This window comes from Chelonoidis abingdonii, chromosome 23, assembly GCF_003597395.2.
Source record: "Chelonoidis abingdonii isolate Lonesome George chromosome 23, CheloAbing_2.0, whole genome shotgun sequence".
Taxonomy (NCBI): domain Eukaryota; kingdom Metazoa; phylum Chordata; order Testudines; family Testudinidae; genus Chelonoidis; species Chelonoidis abingdonii.
The window spans coordinates 6,983,915-7,000,742 of NC_133791.1; the positions used below are offsets into that span (position 1 = coordinate 6,983,915).

A 16,828-nucleotide genomic window follows, 5' to 3' on the forward strand; every position below is an offset into this window, starting at 1 on the left:
TAAGCTGATAGCGAAAGACCAAAATAATAAAAATAGAATATCCATTTTATATACAGCAGAACACTGAGTAGGCAGAGGAGCTGGGGTTAATTTTTAATGCAATTCAAAACTTTTTTATTTTATGTTTAATAAAACATCAGAGTTCAGGAAGGCTTAGGTGAGCACTTGTAGGTCAGAAGAAGTGACTACTTCATGCAATTCCTTCAACAGCACTTGAGAATGTATTTGGGATAGTCTATGTAGATCTGGTTACCCAGGCAGCAGAGGGGAATTCTAGAACTCGCAGTATAACCAAAATGAAAGATACAGGGATTTGATCCTAAATTATTTCAAAGATTTAGAAACTAGGTTTATGTTCTTTAGAAAAGAAGTTAGAGGGGATTGGGGAGGAGTATGAACCTGTTAAGAATGGATAGCTCACTTCAACGTTTGCAAGATTCAAGATCAGAAAGGGTCTGGCTACTAAAGAGGGGAATGTCTATACACAAAAATCACACATTCGTAAATGGTGCATCTTTACACTGTTAATAACTAGTACAAACTTGCATTCTCCAAAGACTTGTTTGTAAGTATCACTGCTTCTTCTAAGGTGAGAAGAGAGATGTGCATTGGCTAATAGGTTTTCTTCTATCCACACATTTTTGGTGTTCCTAATCCACATCTGAAACTTTGCCTCCAGATGGGGTTTTGCCTAAGGGCTTTAAGTTTGGTTCATTACCTTCAGAAAATACCTGTTTTTAGAAATGGAGTGTCTGGAAATAAATGGTCTTTCACCAAGGTTTCAAATTATAACAAGACTTTGTATGTTGAACAGTTTTTTCATTTTTTCAAAAAAAAAAAATAAAAATAAAATAAATATAAATAAAAAAAAGATAATAGAGGAGGATAAATCTCAGAGGCCTGATTCTCCAGTGGTTTTGACAAAAAGCGTGAATGAGCCACAGGTTAAAATGGCCCCGTATGCTGGCACATCTTACTGAAACTACATATTTCAGAAGCCTGGGAAGATGATGATGATGGTGTTGACAGCAGTATGTCCCATTCCTGTATGGAATTGGAATACAGTGTGTGAATCCTGGCCCTGAGATTAGTCATAGCACTGAAATAGATACTAAGCAGCAGATGAAATTCATCCCTTTCATATGGAGACTGTATAAAGTTCCAATAAGCATAAATCAATATCTTTCTCCAGCACACCCAGGCTGGGTGACACTTGCAAGGAACTTTTCTTCTTTTGGGTTTTTTAATTCCCGTAGGAAGATTGGTTATACAAACCCAGTTCTGAGTAGGTCCTACACATTTTTGCAACTAGCATTAAGAGCACAATATGACTGGCTTTTAACATACAGGCCCTGACTGTGGGAAATATTGTAAGCAAACAGAACACACGCATTTTTATATATATAAAATGGGTACATGTCATAAATTGTTCACAAACTTGCTCCATAAGACAGAAGTTTCTTCATTTTCAGAGAGCCTTCGGGGGTCATCTTTACCTCTGTACTGACAGTAACAGTACACTGCTGTGAAGGTGGCTGTGTATTCCAGAGCGACTGAATTTTCCTGATTGGGTTGTTTTACCAGCTTTTAGGAGGTTGCTGTAGAGTTCAGTTAAGTTCATTGACTTTTATATTTTCAAATAGGAGACAACTTTTAGCTCTTTCTTGGGGTTTTTTTGTCCTAATTATTAGCTTCTAAACAAACAAAGGCAAATAAAGAGTAAGGGAAGCATTTCTTTACTGAAAATACATACATTACTTTCCAAGTTACTTAACTCTAGAAACTTCAGATATACACAGAATGGGATTTTACACATGTTGGACAGAAATAAGCGAATCAAGCCACGACCAGAAAGATTCCAGAACTGCAAAGATGTGTTTGATCTGATTCTAACTTGCGAAGAAAGAGTCTATGATCAAGTAGTTGAAGGTAAGGACTTTGGATGGTTAAACTAAGTTTACTTCAATTACCCTTTTAGTCCTTCTCACATTGGAAATATCTGTATCCAACCCTTATCTGGTGTCAACTGGAAGATGCATCTGGGAAAAGACTAGCAGTCCCTTGTCTGGGGTCAGATATATCACAAAGGTGATGTCTAGCTGGGAAAATGCCAACTATATCTGTAAAAGATGTTAGTGGGTTGTGCAGGTGCCATCAAAGCAGATAAGGGGTTGGTGGGATTGGAGGAGCTATCCTGAAGGCCAAGTATATTTACAGACTAAGATTCCAAATGCTTCTGAGGTTGGAAACCCAGCAGACTGAATATGGTGCATCCTGCCTTTATGGAGCAGGTGTCACCTTGTAGGAGAGAGATGCAAGATGACCCTCCTACCTACTTCCCTGAAAGCAGAAGTTGCTATTTGCAAATGAGTCCATACAAAAGTCTAGGTGTGTCAGTTGCCCCATCTCTACTACAGTTCAGACCACATTAAGAGGCTACGGCATAACTATGGTGAACATAGGTTCAGTGTGTCCACACAGCAGTGTCTCACCAGCTAGGTTGGCCTGTCCATATCTCCATAATACATAACTGTCTGGGTCTGTTGGTTCTAGGAGAGCTGCCTAATTTTTTCCCCCAGATTACTGATTCATCTGAAGACTGTCAGGGGCAGAGGGTTGTGGGTGCTCTTCTCACAGAGCACTGCACCATGTGATATCTCTTCTCCCCCCCCACCCCCCATGCAAATCCTGGCAGAGGGAAGACTCATAAACTTTAAGGCTGATCATCTAGTCTGCCCTCGTGGACACTGCAGGCCACAGAATGCCACCCAGACACTCCTGGAATAGACCACTAACCTCTGGCTGAGTTACTGAAGTCCACAAATCATGATTTGAAGACTTCAAGTTACAGAGAATGCACACACCATTTACGTTAATTTAAACCTGCAAGTGATCCATATGCCATGGTGCAGAAGAAGGCAAAACCCCCCCCAGAGTCTCTGTCAATCTGACCTGGGACAATATTCCATCACAACCTTATCTGGCGATCAGTTAACCCTGAACATGTGGGCAAGACCCACCAGCCAGACACCTGGCAAATAATTTTCTATAGTAACTCAGAGCCCTCCCCATCTAGTGCCCGATCACCAGCTGTTGAGGATATTAGCTACTAGAAGTCACAGATGGGCTATGTGCCACTGTAGGCAGTCCCATCATACCTCCCCTCCATAAACTTATTGAGCTCAATCTGAAGCCAGTTAATTTTTTGCCCATACTGCTCTCCTTGGAAAGCTATTCCAATGCTTTTAGAAACCTTCACCTAAACTTGCTAATGGCCAGTTTATATCCATTTGTTCTTGTCAGCATTGGCGCTTAACTTAAGTAACTAGTCTCCCTCCCTGGTATTTATCCCTCTGATATATTTATAGAGAGCAATCATATTTCCCCTCAGCCTTCCTTTGGCTAGGCTAAACAAGCCAATCTCTTTGAGTCTCATCATAAAGTTGTTTTTTTTTTCTTTTTTTTTTTTTTCCCCATTTGTCTGATTACCCTAGTAGCCCTTCTCTGTACCTCTTCCAGTTTGAATTAATCTTTCTTAAACATACAAGAGAGCAGAATTCACACAGTATTCCAGATGAGGTCTCACCAGTGCCTTGTATAATGGTACTAACGCTTCCCTACCTCTATTGGGAACCTCTCGGCTGCTGCATTCTAAAATTGAATTAGCCTTTTTCGTGGTTGCATCACGTTCATGGCTGATAGCAGATCTACAACAGATCTTTCTTCTCCTTTGTTGCTTCCAACTGATAAATCCCCACCTTATAGCAAAACTTCTTGTTGTTAGTCCCTAAGTGCATGAACTTGGTCTTTGCGCTATTAAACTTTGTCCCAGTGCTATTACTCCAGTTTTTAAGGTCATCCAGATCTTAGCTAGCTAGGCATGGTCAGAGGGTCTGATCTGCATTTCAGCAGACCTGCATTAGAGCCAAGTTACTGCCTGGCAATCATGGTACAGCCCTGTCTATAAGCAGGTTTGAAGCAAGGTATGCCAAAACAGTCAGAAGTCATGGGCTAACAGTGTTGCGTGTGGATATATGGAGTCAGCTCCATTACAACCTGATTATAAACTTATTTAAAACCATAACATGGATGATCCTATAGTCTGAGCACCATCTCCAATGCTTAATGGTATCAAGAAATGTTAAGTGTGGTTTTTTTTATTGAGAGAAGTGGAAACTGGTTCATGTCACAGTAAGTAAGCAACCATTCAGTTGCCTAATAGTAAATGCTTAATACTTACACAGCTCTCTCCATGGTAAAGGCCTCTAAACAATCCTTATAATGTGCCAGAGAGGTCGAGATGTGCTATCCTCATCTTGTGGATGGGGTAAACAAAGCCAAGAGGTGACCTGCCCAAGGAAATGGAGGTTCAGTCGTTTTCTTGGTGGTTCTTTCTCAGTTGAAGCCCTCTTTACCTGTTTCTCTTAATGCTGTCACAGGACAGCTGCCACTGTTGACAGAGCCCAGCTGAGTGTGCCAGAGGGGCTGTTGGAGAATCTTGAGGAACTATGGGCATGCGCCTCCTCACACTGACAGCTAATGCAAATGTAATGGTGCTTAGAAGTGAGTGGATGCAGGAATGGAGCAGTGTAGCCAAATCACTAGAGGAGCTTCTGCTGGAACTGTTGCCCGGCATTTATCTTTGGTCAGCTTTGCCATCACCAAATATGAAGAATGCACTCTGGTTTCATTAGAAGAGTCTCTTTTTATTACTCCACAGGAGACAAAGTTCCTGTATTAAACATCCCTACAAAGACTGTCCCTTAATATTCAGCGTGCTTGGCTCCAACCAATGGTAAAATTAGCATGGGCAGTATGAATATACAGTATTGATGTAACAGTGCTTTGCGCTTATATGGTGCTTTTCGAGGGGGATTGTCCCCATATTACAAAGGGAGAAATTGAGCACCATTAGGCTAAATCATTTGCTTGAGGGTTAAACAGTCAGTGTCTGTACCAGGAACAGAACCCAGCCTCTTAGATAACCATTCAACTTGCAATATCCCATGAATGGTAAGGAGTTACTGGATTTGGTTGGCTGCTTTATGAATTTAAAGGTATCTTATATGTTTAAATAAAAGTTTTTGCCTGCCTGCTTAGTCCAGCATCAGCATGTTGCCAGCTCTCCGAAGCACTGTGTATTTATTTCAGATTTCTGTCAGTTGTACTACTGCAGAGCTCTGGGCACTTTAAGGGAGCTGGCTTAGAACCACTTTGGCTTTTATGAGAGTAAGCACCCTGAGATCTGAATGAATTGCCGCTAAATTCAGCACCCGCTGCTCACAAAGAACAGCCCTTGCTCTAGTATTTTAGAAGAGCGTTTTCTCTTTGAGGGTCGGCAGTGGCTGGCAACTGCTCATTCAATTTCCACATTGTGCACCTCTTTCCTAGTGTGACGAGACTCTTCATAATTGGCAAATGAACGAGAGTTTGAGTGCTGCTGCATAGTTCCTGCTATGAATGGATGATGAAATGTTAAACCGGAGCCTTTGGCTAACTTTGCCAAGCTGAGGTTGCAGGAGGTGGGCGGGAAAGAGAGCCTCTCATTAATGCAGAGCACACTACTGGAAGCTTATAGAGTGGCGAGGCACCACAGTAATAGATATTCCACAGTCTTGCAGAATCTGCTTCCCTGGGAAGAGTTAGCTTTTTTTGATCTGTGGGTGAAACACATTAAGGCCAGTTATTTCAAAAGTGACTGGTGAATTTGAGTCCTGGCTTTTGAGACACCTTAAAGGGACCTGATTTGCATAGGCTATTTGCGCAGCATTCTCTGAGAATCAGGCCTCTTTAAGGTGTCTCAAGTTGGGCACCCAAAATCACCAGTCACTTCGGAAAATCTTGGCCTAGGTCTTTATGATTATCCAAGTAAAGGCTGGGCAAGAAACTTTTGTGCTTGGGCAGGTGAACTCTTGTATCCTTCTGCAAGGTTCAATTATTTTATTTATAGCCAATCTCCTTTTGCTTCACTGAATACTTGGGGGCATTGCACAGCAAAATAGAAAAACATAAAATAGCCTGACCTCTTAAAACAATATTCATGGAGGACTGAGACAGGACAAGACTTGTTTTGTTACTATAGCCCTCTCTACCCATAAAGGCCTTACAAATATTTTCTTGGATGTCCATTTAAAGCCTGATGGTTTTCTAAAGTGTTTGCTGTTTTGTGTGGTGTTCCCAACTAGATTTAAATTCCAGAGAGCAGGAGACATGCCAACCCGTACATGTGATTAATGTGGATATTCAGGATAATCATGAGGAGGCGACTCTGGGAGCTTTCCTTATTTGTGAGCTATGTCAATGTGTAAGTATAAAGTTCTCATGCCCTATGGCACCTTGGACCTAGCTGATTTAAAAGGTTTTTGTTTTTTAAATTACTTAATGCTTCTTGGAGCACTGCCTATGGTAGGTGATTAACCTGGGTGAATCTTTACCTGAAGCAAAATCCATATTGACAGACTGATGTTTCCCGAATCCTTCCCTAAGATTCTCTTCAGAGCGGATGTGCCTGGATGGATGAATCATCACTGAATTGATGTTTTTCTAGGGGGGGAAAAAAGTTTAAAACAAATATATAATTAGCCATGGGCATTGTGCTTGAATGAATATGCAATGCTTTTAGCTACTATTGTTTAAATCCAATATTGCACAGCCTGCTCACTCAGCAGTTACTACACGTTGAACTCCAGATGTGCTAACGCTTCATTGTGTGCATAGAAACCATACATACTTAGAGAGGCTTATGTCCATTGCAACACTAGCTTTTAATATACAGTAATTCAGTTTAGATGTTCAGTTCTGAGGCATTACAAGAATGAGGAGGACATCTTTTCGGAATGTTGCCCAGAACAAATCCCTCATTTGTGTGTGCGGTCGGGGGGAGAGAAAAAGCTTAAGCAGCTGATAGCTTCTACTTTCCACCTTCAGTATTCTTGACCCTACCACCTTATTTAATCAACACTTGTATCTTCACTGGCTGATGCATTAAATTCTAAAGAAATGTAGCATCGTGTCCATGAGGGCAAAGGGAAAATTCCATCCATGAGCTAATAAGCCTTGGTATTCCACGGTCGTGGCAGACTGGAATTCCACAGGAAGTCTGGTCTATTCTCTTGATGCCACACCCACACTTTCAGTCTCCAAAATCTTCTGTAGGCTTGATGAGATGGCAAAGCCATGTTTAAAGCTCTCAAGTCTCCTGTGTGCTTGCACCTAGTGTGGAACTTGCAGCTATTTTGGTTCTTTCACAGGGAATGTGGGGTGGGGTGGGGTGGAGGAGAGGTCTCCTCGTGTTGCATGATCCAGGAAAATGCTCAAATATAGTGCTGCCAAGAATATGCTGTAAGTAAATTGGTTTGTTTTTTATGCTATTGTTGCCAGTCTGATCTGAAGAAAAGTATCACCAATATGTTGAGTGGGAGCTAGAAGGGCTGTAGATGTAACTTTTTAAGGTCCTATCTAGTCTCTCTCTCTGTCTTGTCTCAGACAAGAGAATTCCTGGCCACGCTAGTTAAGGAAACAATATTAGATGCCTCCACTGCTAATATAGGTACTAGGGGACGAGGATTGCAATGTAGATGGGACCTTGACTGTGTTTTGTAATCAGGCTCAAGTCTTGGCTGTGTGTTGAAATAGGATTAAGGTGCCATCCACATTGCAAAATGGAACTAAATTGTAACTAGGTTGGGGACAACAGTATTGTAACCTGCTGCCTCACACAGTCATCTTTCTAGTGTATATGGGGCCACTGTGTGTGTGTGTGCGTGAAAAATGCTTCTGATTCCAGTGTGAACATGGCCCAATGTGCCAGTCTGTCTGCCTGATTTCCTTTGAGGATTTATTTTTGTTGCTAGTACTGAACTCAACAACCGAGCCACATCTTTAGTAATCAAATGTGGTACAAATTACATGTCAATATTATAGCTGCATGTTGTTTTTTATGTTAAAGAATACATGTGTATCTACATATTGGGTGCAGCCTTAGGATTATTGGCAAATTGCCAATGAAGGCCTTAATGTTTTATAATTTGGTCCATCCCCAAATTCAGATTTAGAAATAAACCTAAACTAAGAGGAGCTACCTTGCTGCAAACTCCATCAGCATCCTCTGATGTCAGTTACTGATGTGTTCTTCCTCTTCGTAGATACAACACACAGAAGACATGGAAAACGAAATAGATGAGCTGTTACAGGAATTTGAAGAGAAAAGTGGAAGGACTTTTCTTCACACTGTCTGCTTTTATTAAAGCACGTCCGTCGCTTAGGCCTTAATGCAGATGAAAGAAGCATGTGTGTAACGTTCTGACCATACTGTACTTTCCCGGAAGATGAACTTCGAACTTTTTTTTGTTAATAATTTTCCTTTTCAGTGTTTGTTTTACGTTTCAGGTGTTCTGCCACAGGTAGGCAGAGAGACCTGCTGAATTGTACATATGAAAATGAGAAAAAAAAATATACATAAAGGCCACCTATTTAAAGATAAAAATCAAGATTTTTTTAAAATCCTACTTTAACTGTTACAAGTGGGATTTTAATTATAAAGAGAATGTTTCTTGGATGATACAGTTTATATTGTATCTTTCCAGCTTACAAATTTATTTTATTTCAGTTGTGCATTTTTTCTTCTTTTAATGAAACTGACTGAATGGCTGGAATATGCAAAGATGTGAATGGGAAATGAGTATCTGTATATTATTAGAGATGACATTGGGAGCATCCAATAAAAATGAAAATCTCCATTTCTTCCCTATCTTTGTTTTTAGAACAGAAGCTGGATAGCTGCCTGTTGGTTCCTTGTGATGAAGCTAAAGGTCTCTAAAACAGCATTAGAGAAAAGTGGGTTCAAACAAATAAATGTGGGTTGAGGGTATGGCACTGAACTTGGACTTAGAAGTTCCAGTTTCTAATACTGGTTCTGCCAAAGATTTCATATATCATCTTGAACAAGTTGCAAAGTCCCTGATCCTGCAGTGAGATGCATTGCGGTCAATGAGACTCCATACAGGTGCAGGGATTTGCTTATGCACATCTCATTGCAGGAATCAGGGCCTTAATCTATCTCTGCCTCTCTTCCCTGATATGTCACTTATAACCAAGGTGTGTTATGTGGGGGTAAAATAATGACGTTAAGGCCTTAAGATACTCTAATGACATGCCACAAGTAAACAGACATGTTCCATGTGAAGAATGGGAAACCATAAAATCTAGAAATAGGAATGATTTAAGTGTAAATGGAAATTGAGTGTTTTTTGGATCTAAACATTCCCTCCTGTGTTATGGTCTCAAACAAGATTGTGTTTTTACTGGCAGGCCAAAAACTAACCAGTCGCTGTTTATAAAGAAAACCAAAACATAATTGTATTCCTCAAACTGAGGGAAATGCCAAAGGTGAACAGCATAAACAGTGAAAATTAAGTAATTTATTAGAAGGTAAAGAATGAAGAAAGTGAAGAACTACTGGTAGAAGATGAGAATCGTATGTTGATGATGTCTCTTTAAAGGTAACCTATCGCGGATTAAGAGAGGACTAGGTTTGTGTCCTTTTTACTATGATGTATGTAGAAAGAAACTGAAACGTGCTTGCTTATTTTAAAATGACACTGGAGTCAGAATTCAGATTCCTGTGTTCTATTTCTGGCTCTCCCATTCTTGCTATGGAGTCTTGGATAAAACTCTTACCCACTCACCTCCATTTCACAAAAACACTTAAGCAGGTGCTTAAAGCTCCATTGACTTCAATGGGATTTCAACACATGCTTAAAGTTAAGCAAGGGCTTAAGTACTTTCCTGAATTGGGGCCTTTGTTTGTCCTTTCCAATCTGTAAAATGCCGATATTTATCCACCTCTGTGAAACACTTTGAGCTCTACGCAAGAAAAGCCCTTTGGAAGTGGCAACTATCTACCACTTTCCTAATCTCTTTGAACTGTATGTGTATTTGTTAAAGACGTATTTCTTCAAAGGTAGAATGGATGCAAGTCAAGTATCTGACCACATTGCTTTGCAGCAGCTCTTTCAGCTCTCAGGTCAGCTTTCTGCCCCACCAAGGGGACCATGGAAATTCTTCCCCTCTTTGTCCATGCAAAGGCTGAGTCATGATTTGCATTAAAGTGAAAAGCCATGACCCTGTAGGCTGACATGCTTTTCAGGAATGTCCTAAGTAACCACTAAATTATACTCTGATCACAGAAAGCCCTACCTCACTAAAATACCTACACACCATTTTTCCCCCAAAATATAATTCCCTCCCCCCGCCCCCCCCAAATTCTCCTTGTGAATACCTTCCTATCACTAGAGGGGAGTTAAAACTGTGACACTTATAAGCAGCATTGCTTGCGTAGTAAATACATTTTCTTTTTCTCTTCTCATCCTGTTTCCTTTTGTTCCTTGGGAGTATTTACTTAAAGGCAGGATTTCATCCAACTTCATCAGCTTCTGGTTATTCGTATGTTTGTGACATCATAGCTGGTTGCTATGGGAATATTTGCAGTCGAAGAAAGATGGTTAAGATGACTCTAGGAGGGCTAAAGTGCTTAGAGATGGCCTCTTTAAGAAAGGCGTTCCATATGTCAGTCATCCAGAATGATTGAACAAAAATGTAAAGCAAAATTATTGCTTCTCACCTCAGATAACATCAGCAGTTCTGCAGAGTTGCACCCGTGGAGAGCAGAAGCAGGCACAGTGCCTGGAGCTGTATCCCACTTCCATCTTCACTCTTCATAAACAAAACTATTTATTATCACTTCATAAAAACTGAGTAAGCATCTGAGGATATTGTTGTACATGGCCAGCGAACATGAGTTTAGTTAGCTTTTTTTTTTAAGTGAGTAAGTGTCCATATAAAATATATATACATATCCAGGAGATCTTCAGAGAGATCCTTTTTGATTACATAGGAATATGCTGTGTGTGTGTGTGTGTGTGTGTGTGTGTGTCTGGAAGGGAAACATCCTGATTACTCTAGCCATGAAGTGTGGAGTCATATATAGACCTTGAACAGTTCAGCCAAAATGATTCCATTTGCCAAACGGCTATTCCTGCAGATTACACACGAACCACTTGAATCCACCTCTCTGCCCAGCTTTGCCCCCAGATTTACACAAAAGGCTTTGATCTAAAAGAATGCTCTGGGGTTTGGGATTCTACAGAATCACCATCTCCTTTCTAAGTTGTGCTCTGTCACTCTCAGGTGCAATTTAAACTGGGAGCAAATATTTATCACTGAGGCAGGAAATAAATTTATTATAATGTTATCAGATCTCAAATTTCATGAGCTAAGTTGCATGCTGAAACATACCTAGTTAACAGCTGCCTGAATGTGTAGACTAGTATTAAGAGGGGCCCACAACCCAATGAAAAGTGGTTCTAGCTGCCCTGTGCAGAAATTGCTTCCCACTCGTACCTTGCTCTGCTGCCTTCTTGAGCTGTTCATGTGCTGACATGTGTTGATTCTGAATTAAGTTTATATGGTGGCAAAGGAAAGATGTATTTGTACTCTACTCAGATGTGTTTCTCTGTTTGCCTCTAATGCTTTCATCTTCAGTAAAGCCCACAATAACCGGGTAGGGCCTAGAAAAACCCAAAGGGTTCCTTCTTTTAAAAAAAAACAAACAAAAAAAAAACAAAAAACCACCTGAGTGGTCTAGGTCCAAGAACCTCTTGTGCCAAAAAATGGTTTTCAAGAAACACATCAGACCACTGGGGATGAAAGGAAAAAGGAGATGAATTTCTGTTCTTAAGAATATAGAGACACTCCGTAAACCTCATGGATGATACTGGCAGGAGAAAAAAATTAAAAATAGCACGTTTAAAACTTTCACCCAGACATCCCAATGACATGCAAGTGATTTGTAATGGATGCAGCATTTTAATTGTATGGATATTCTGACATTAACTCTTCCATCTATACTCTTGTTAAACCTTCAAGTAATCTATATTTTATAATATATGTTTTACCATCCTTGCATGTCTCATCAATGATTGGGCTGGGAATATGTTTCTGTCTTCTGAACTGAAAAGCATTCAATCATTTTTCCTCATTCTGAGATTGATGCTCTTTACATCCAGTTAGGAAAAATAATTCAGGGTAACACTCCTGGTGGAGTTGTTTGTCTCTCTGTTGGTCAGAGTGAGGGGTAGTCCTGACTAATCTCTCCAATCTGTATCAGCCCAGAAGAGGTGGCCTGGAGTGACAGATTCCTCGCAGTGATTTCTTCTTTCTAAATTTAGTGATTACCTTTCATTAATGTTGTTTTCACTACATTGACTTCCCCTGAAAGGCCCCATCGATTTAAGAATCTTTCATATTGACGTGTATTTACAAGGCCTGGCTGCCCCTTGCTTCTAGAAGATTGTCATTATTTCTTGTACATTTAGGTCATCTAACTAGGAACTCAGAGTAGTTCTGATCTCCCCAAGCTGAGTCCTTAGCAGATCACACCCCTAACTGGTTTAGGGACTTGCTCCCAGTACCTGTCAGAGATGTGAAGTTGTGTGGGTTTCCAGGCTACAGTTTAACATTGAATCAGAAGCAACTTGTGTAAAAAGAGAAATGTATTGGCCTTTTCTGTTGTGCTTATTTATCTTGACTTGTACATGAACTTCATTAAGGCTTGGTGAAGGCTCCTTCTTTTTGTCAGAAGCATCAGGATAATATTTCGCAAATGGGCTTTTGGAAATAACTCTGCAATGAGAGAGACAGGTATTTTCTTGGGTCTGTCCTGCCGATCTCATCCCTTACGTTCTCCACACATGGGCTTCCATTGCTGCCATAAGATGTTCAAGGCACCAAGCAAGTGCAAATGATACAATAGGCCTGTGTACGGTGGAGCAGAGAAAACTTTCCCTAGGATTGTAATATGGCTGGAGCCAACCCTTGAGCAAATTTTGTGTCTAGAATCCTTACAGACTCCCTGGGCTCCTTAACAAGTTCGTTGCCAAGCAAACCCCCTACCTCCTATTCCTGGCCTCTTTTTTTCCCATGCCTACAGGTGCTAGGAGAGGTTCAGAGCACTCAGCAAGCCACTAGTTCTAGGAGCAGCATTGATGGAGAACCATTTAGCTGCAACGAGGGGTGACTGCTGTGGGCCCTCGATCAGTGAAGGGATAATGAGGAATGAACAGCAGCACTGATAAAGACAAAGCTTGACAGGTCATCTATGTATTTAACACTCAAGCTTCTGAAAATGCTTTTATGTTGATACCCTGGGCCAAACTTCTCCCTGACCTATCTCCATTGCCTTAGAGGGGGGCAGAATTTGGCCCATTTTCATTGTTGTTCCCAGTGGGATAAAATGAAGAGGTCTATTTTATGCAGAGGCCTGTGTGTGTTCTAACAGCTTGTATTGCTGCACTGACTTCTGCCACTCAGTAGGCGAACTAAGTGATTTTAAAACAATATATTTGAATCTATCCCTAGGGTGCCACCTGGTTGGTTTTAAACTGAGCTGGCTGGTTCTTGTAGTGTTTTGCTGGTGAAGATTTAGTGTCATGTTTTTTTTATTTTCCCCACTTGGGACCAACATTTCGTGTAAGTTGCAAGCACCCACAAGCTCGCTGCATGATTACAACTGCCACTCATGTTACGTGGCTGGGAGCATGGCCCACTCTGTGCGCCAGGCACTCAACCTGCTGAAACTGCAGCAGGCAGCTCGTTGCCGCACGGGGAAGCAGGATGGACCTGTGAGTGGTGCGGGGGGATGCAGGGGCTTCTGGGAAGGAGACACCCTCAAAAGCTGAAGCTCCTAGCAGGGGCTGATTGTAGGGGTTCATGAGGGGTGTGTGTGTGGAGGAGAATAGCTCTAGGCAGCACTAGGACCCTTTTTGTTAGCGTGTGTGTGTGTGTGGGGGGGGGTGCTAGTGCTAGTTTTTTTGCATCTGGGAGGTGGCAACCATACTTACCCCTAAACTGTGGTGTGAACCATCCTGCCTTTGAAACTTGCCTGTTGCAGATGTTCTAGCCCTGTCTGTGATCTTCCCCTAGTGCCTCAGCAGGGGGCTGCTTCCTTAGCCAGGATCCTGCATATGAAGTCACAGCTGGGGAACCTAAATACAGGCTGTTCATACTGAACGGCCGAGTTTGGAGCCAGAGCAAGTTATGCTTTTCAACGCTGGTGGATCTCAAAATGTTAGATCCATCCCCATGCAGTTGAACCAGCCCCATAGTGCTGACCTAAATTTCACTGCAGTGTAGTGTATACAGGACCATCTTTGTCTTTACTGCTGTGCAGGAAGAATAGTTAAAAGTGAAGTGTGAGACTACCATATAAATGAAACATATAAATCACCTCTGAATATTCTTACATGTTACAGGCCAGCTTTTCAGGTGCTCAGCACCCATTTAGGCACCTAAATAAGGGCTGGATTTTCAAGAGTTCAATACCCAGCATCCTGAACTCTTGAAAGATCTGGGCCCTGCTGTGGGTGCTGAGCTCTTTGGATGTTTGGTATTTCAGGCAAGCACAGGTCATTACTTTGGACTTGCAGCAAACCAGGAGGTTTCTGTTCTGCATTTCCCAGTAGCTCCCCTTTCCCGGCCTTACTTTCTCCCTCTGTCTCCTTTTATTGTCAAAGGATGACTTCAAGCAAAAGCCGTGTGAGCCTGGGTTTCGTGAAGGGCGTGTGAGCATCTGTCGCTGGCGTCACACAGGGCAGCAAGATCTGTGGCAGCTTCCCACTTGGGCATCTCTGCCAATGTACCACAAGCCTGACCTTGCTTACCATTTCAACCAATAGGGCTGGGTTTCTAAGGCCTGTTTGAGTGAGAAGGATGCATATACTATAAGACTGAAAGGATAACAGAAAAGATAATGACTAGAGTCTAACTGGTCCAAAAAGGGTCTTGAGGTGCTGTACTTTGAAATGGAGAGGAAATGACCTTGCCGATTTGATTATAATGGTGCCAAACGGCACAGTGATTGTATAATACAGACTACAGGTGCTTGTCTACGTGGGAATGGCGTAAGATGAGAAGTTAAACTGCTATAACCAGGGGCAAAAGGCTGTCTGGACACCAAGTTTAAGATAAGAGTGGCTTCTTTCTGCTTAGCTTAACTTGATTAGAAACAGGTTTTAACTCAACCACCATAAGCAGGTCTCATACCAAACTGTCCGAAGGTCCTTCAGCAACCGTTGAATTACATTGGTTTAAAAGCCAATGCCTGTGACACTGGGACAACTGTCCCATTCAGACAAGCTGTCTGATCCTTATCTACATGAGGCTGATGTCACCCAACAAATTTTATGGGTGACCCTGGCTTCTGCAGTGGGGAGATGAAAGGTTATCCTAACTGAATAGCGCCTTGCTTGTAAAGCTAGAATTGATCTGGTCAGCTACCAAAACAATCTCTATTGTTAAACTGGGGGTGGGGGGGGAAGTGAGTGTCATTCTGCTTTGTTCAGGTCAGACAGACGCCATCACCTTGTGTCATGGCAGCTTTATCTTAAAATCTCCCATCACTGCCCCTGCCCCCTGGTTGGCTCTGCTGGCAGTAGCCCCAGTGGAAGTGCTAAGCTAGATAAGTCACCAGCGAGTTAATGATTCTGTCGCATAGCCCTGCTCTGTGCACGACAGATAAAACACCAACTCCTTGTCTACTCCTCTTCAGCATCCTATTGGTCAGACCAATGGTGGGGCACGCAATCGAGGTTTGGATGCCTCTCTATGGCACCACCTGTGTGTGGTCTCTGCTTGTGCTACCCCGGTAGCAGTTCAATGAGTGGGAGGTTTTATTACGAAAAAGCTCAGTGTAGGCACAGCCAGTGAGGCAGAGCTGCACAGGGCAGGAAGTGAAGCCACTGAGGGGCAGGATGCTTTGTCCACAGTTCAGTTACTTATTGGAATAATGGTCCCCGTGAAACCTACACAACGTGATGCTTAAAAATTGGTCTTTCAAGGACCTAGGGCATTACATTGTACCCAGGCGTCAGCTTCAAAGCTGGTGTGTGAGAGAGAGCTGGGGGAGTGCTGGATTTCACAATGATCAGGCCAGGAGGAAGACTGTAAATTAAGTGTAGAGTGGGCAGTGATGGGGGAGGGAAAGTCCTGTTGGAGTCTATTGTGGAGTAAAGAAAACACATGAGATTCCTGTCAGAATGACAACTCCCCCTGTTTGTTCCCTGCCACTCAATTAAATGATTACAGGAGTTGGAATTTCTGATCAGTCAATGTCTTAGGAGGTCCTGGGAGTCCAACACTCTGCACTGTGACTGGATTTAATAAAGGGTAGGGTGATTTCATGATGGCTAACAACATTTGCAGCTTTGTGAGCTAATAAGGGTGATGAAATCCTAAACTTTAAGAATGGCCAGTGGGGGTCAGAAAGAGTTTACATAGATGCACACAAGTATGGTGGCGAGGTGCTGATGATGTCGGGGGAGGGTGGTCAAGATGATATTGGTCAAGATGATAGATGAGAGGAACAAGATTTATAGCAAAATGGCAATGACTTAAATCTTTGTAGGTCCCTCTGTCCAACTGGGTCCTAAAGGACTTGAAAACACTTTGCCTAATCCTGAAATATGGCGTGAAATATGTCACTGTTCAGCAGCAACATTGTCCAACTGCTTAACGTGGGATGTTGTTACCGAAATGTTGGGTTGGCCTAGCTGAGAGCCAATGACAGCCAGACAGGGATAAGGAAAGGTTGCTTTATTCTGCAGAAGAAAGGAGAGTTCTGTACCTTGGTACAAAAAAACTCTACTCCATACAAAAATCAAGAATCTTTTACATACACTCACACACAGGCTTCGGTTGTGTTAGCATTTGATTGGTGGTTAGCAAACCCTGCACTTCTGCAATCTGCTCAGCAAAAACTGTCTTAGGATCAGCT

The 16,828-nt window shown here is 42.0% G+C and overlaps 1 protein-coding gene across 2 annotated transcripts in view; it reads left to right on the forward strand.

Annotated features, from left to right (window-relative positions):
• The window catches only part of SSU72 (SSU72 homolog, RNA polymerase II CTD phosphatase), a 62,236-nt gene extending 53,498 nt beyond the window's left edge, over positions 1 to 8,738 (forward strand). For both annotated transcript variants that reach the window (XM_032780029.2, XM_075060262.1), the window contains 3 exons: positions 1,790 to 1,929; positions 6,186 to 6,304; positions 8,145 to 8,738. In XM_032780029.2, coding sequence (XP_032635920.1) covers positions 1,790 to 1,929; positions 6,186 to 6,304; positions 8,145 to 8,246 — 361 coding nt within the window. In that variant the 3' untranslated portion in view covers positions 8,247 to 8,738. The remainder of the gene's footprint in view (positions 1 to 1,789; positions 1,930 to 6,185; positions 6,305 to 8,144) is intronic.
• Positions 8,739 to 16,828: the final 8,090 nt, after the last annotated feature.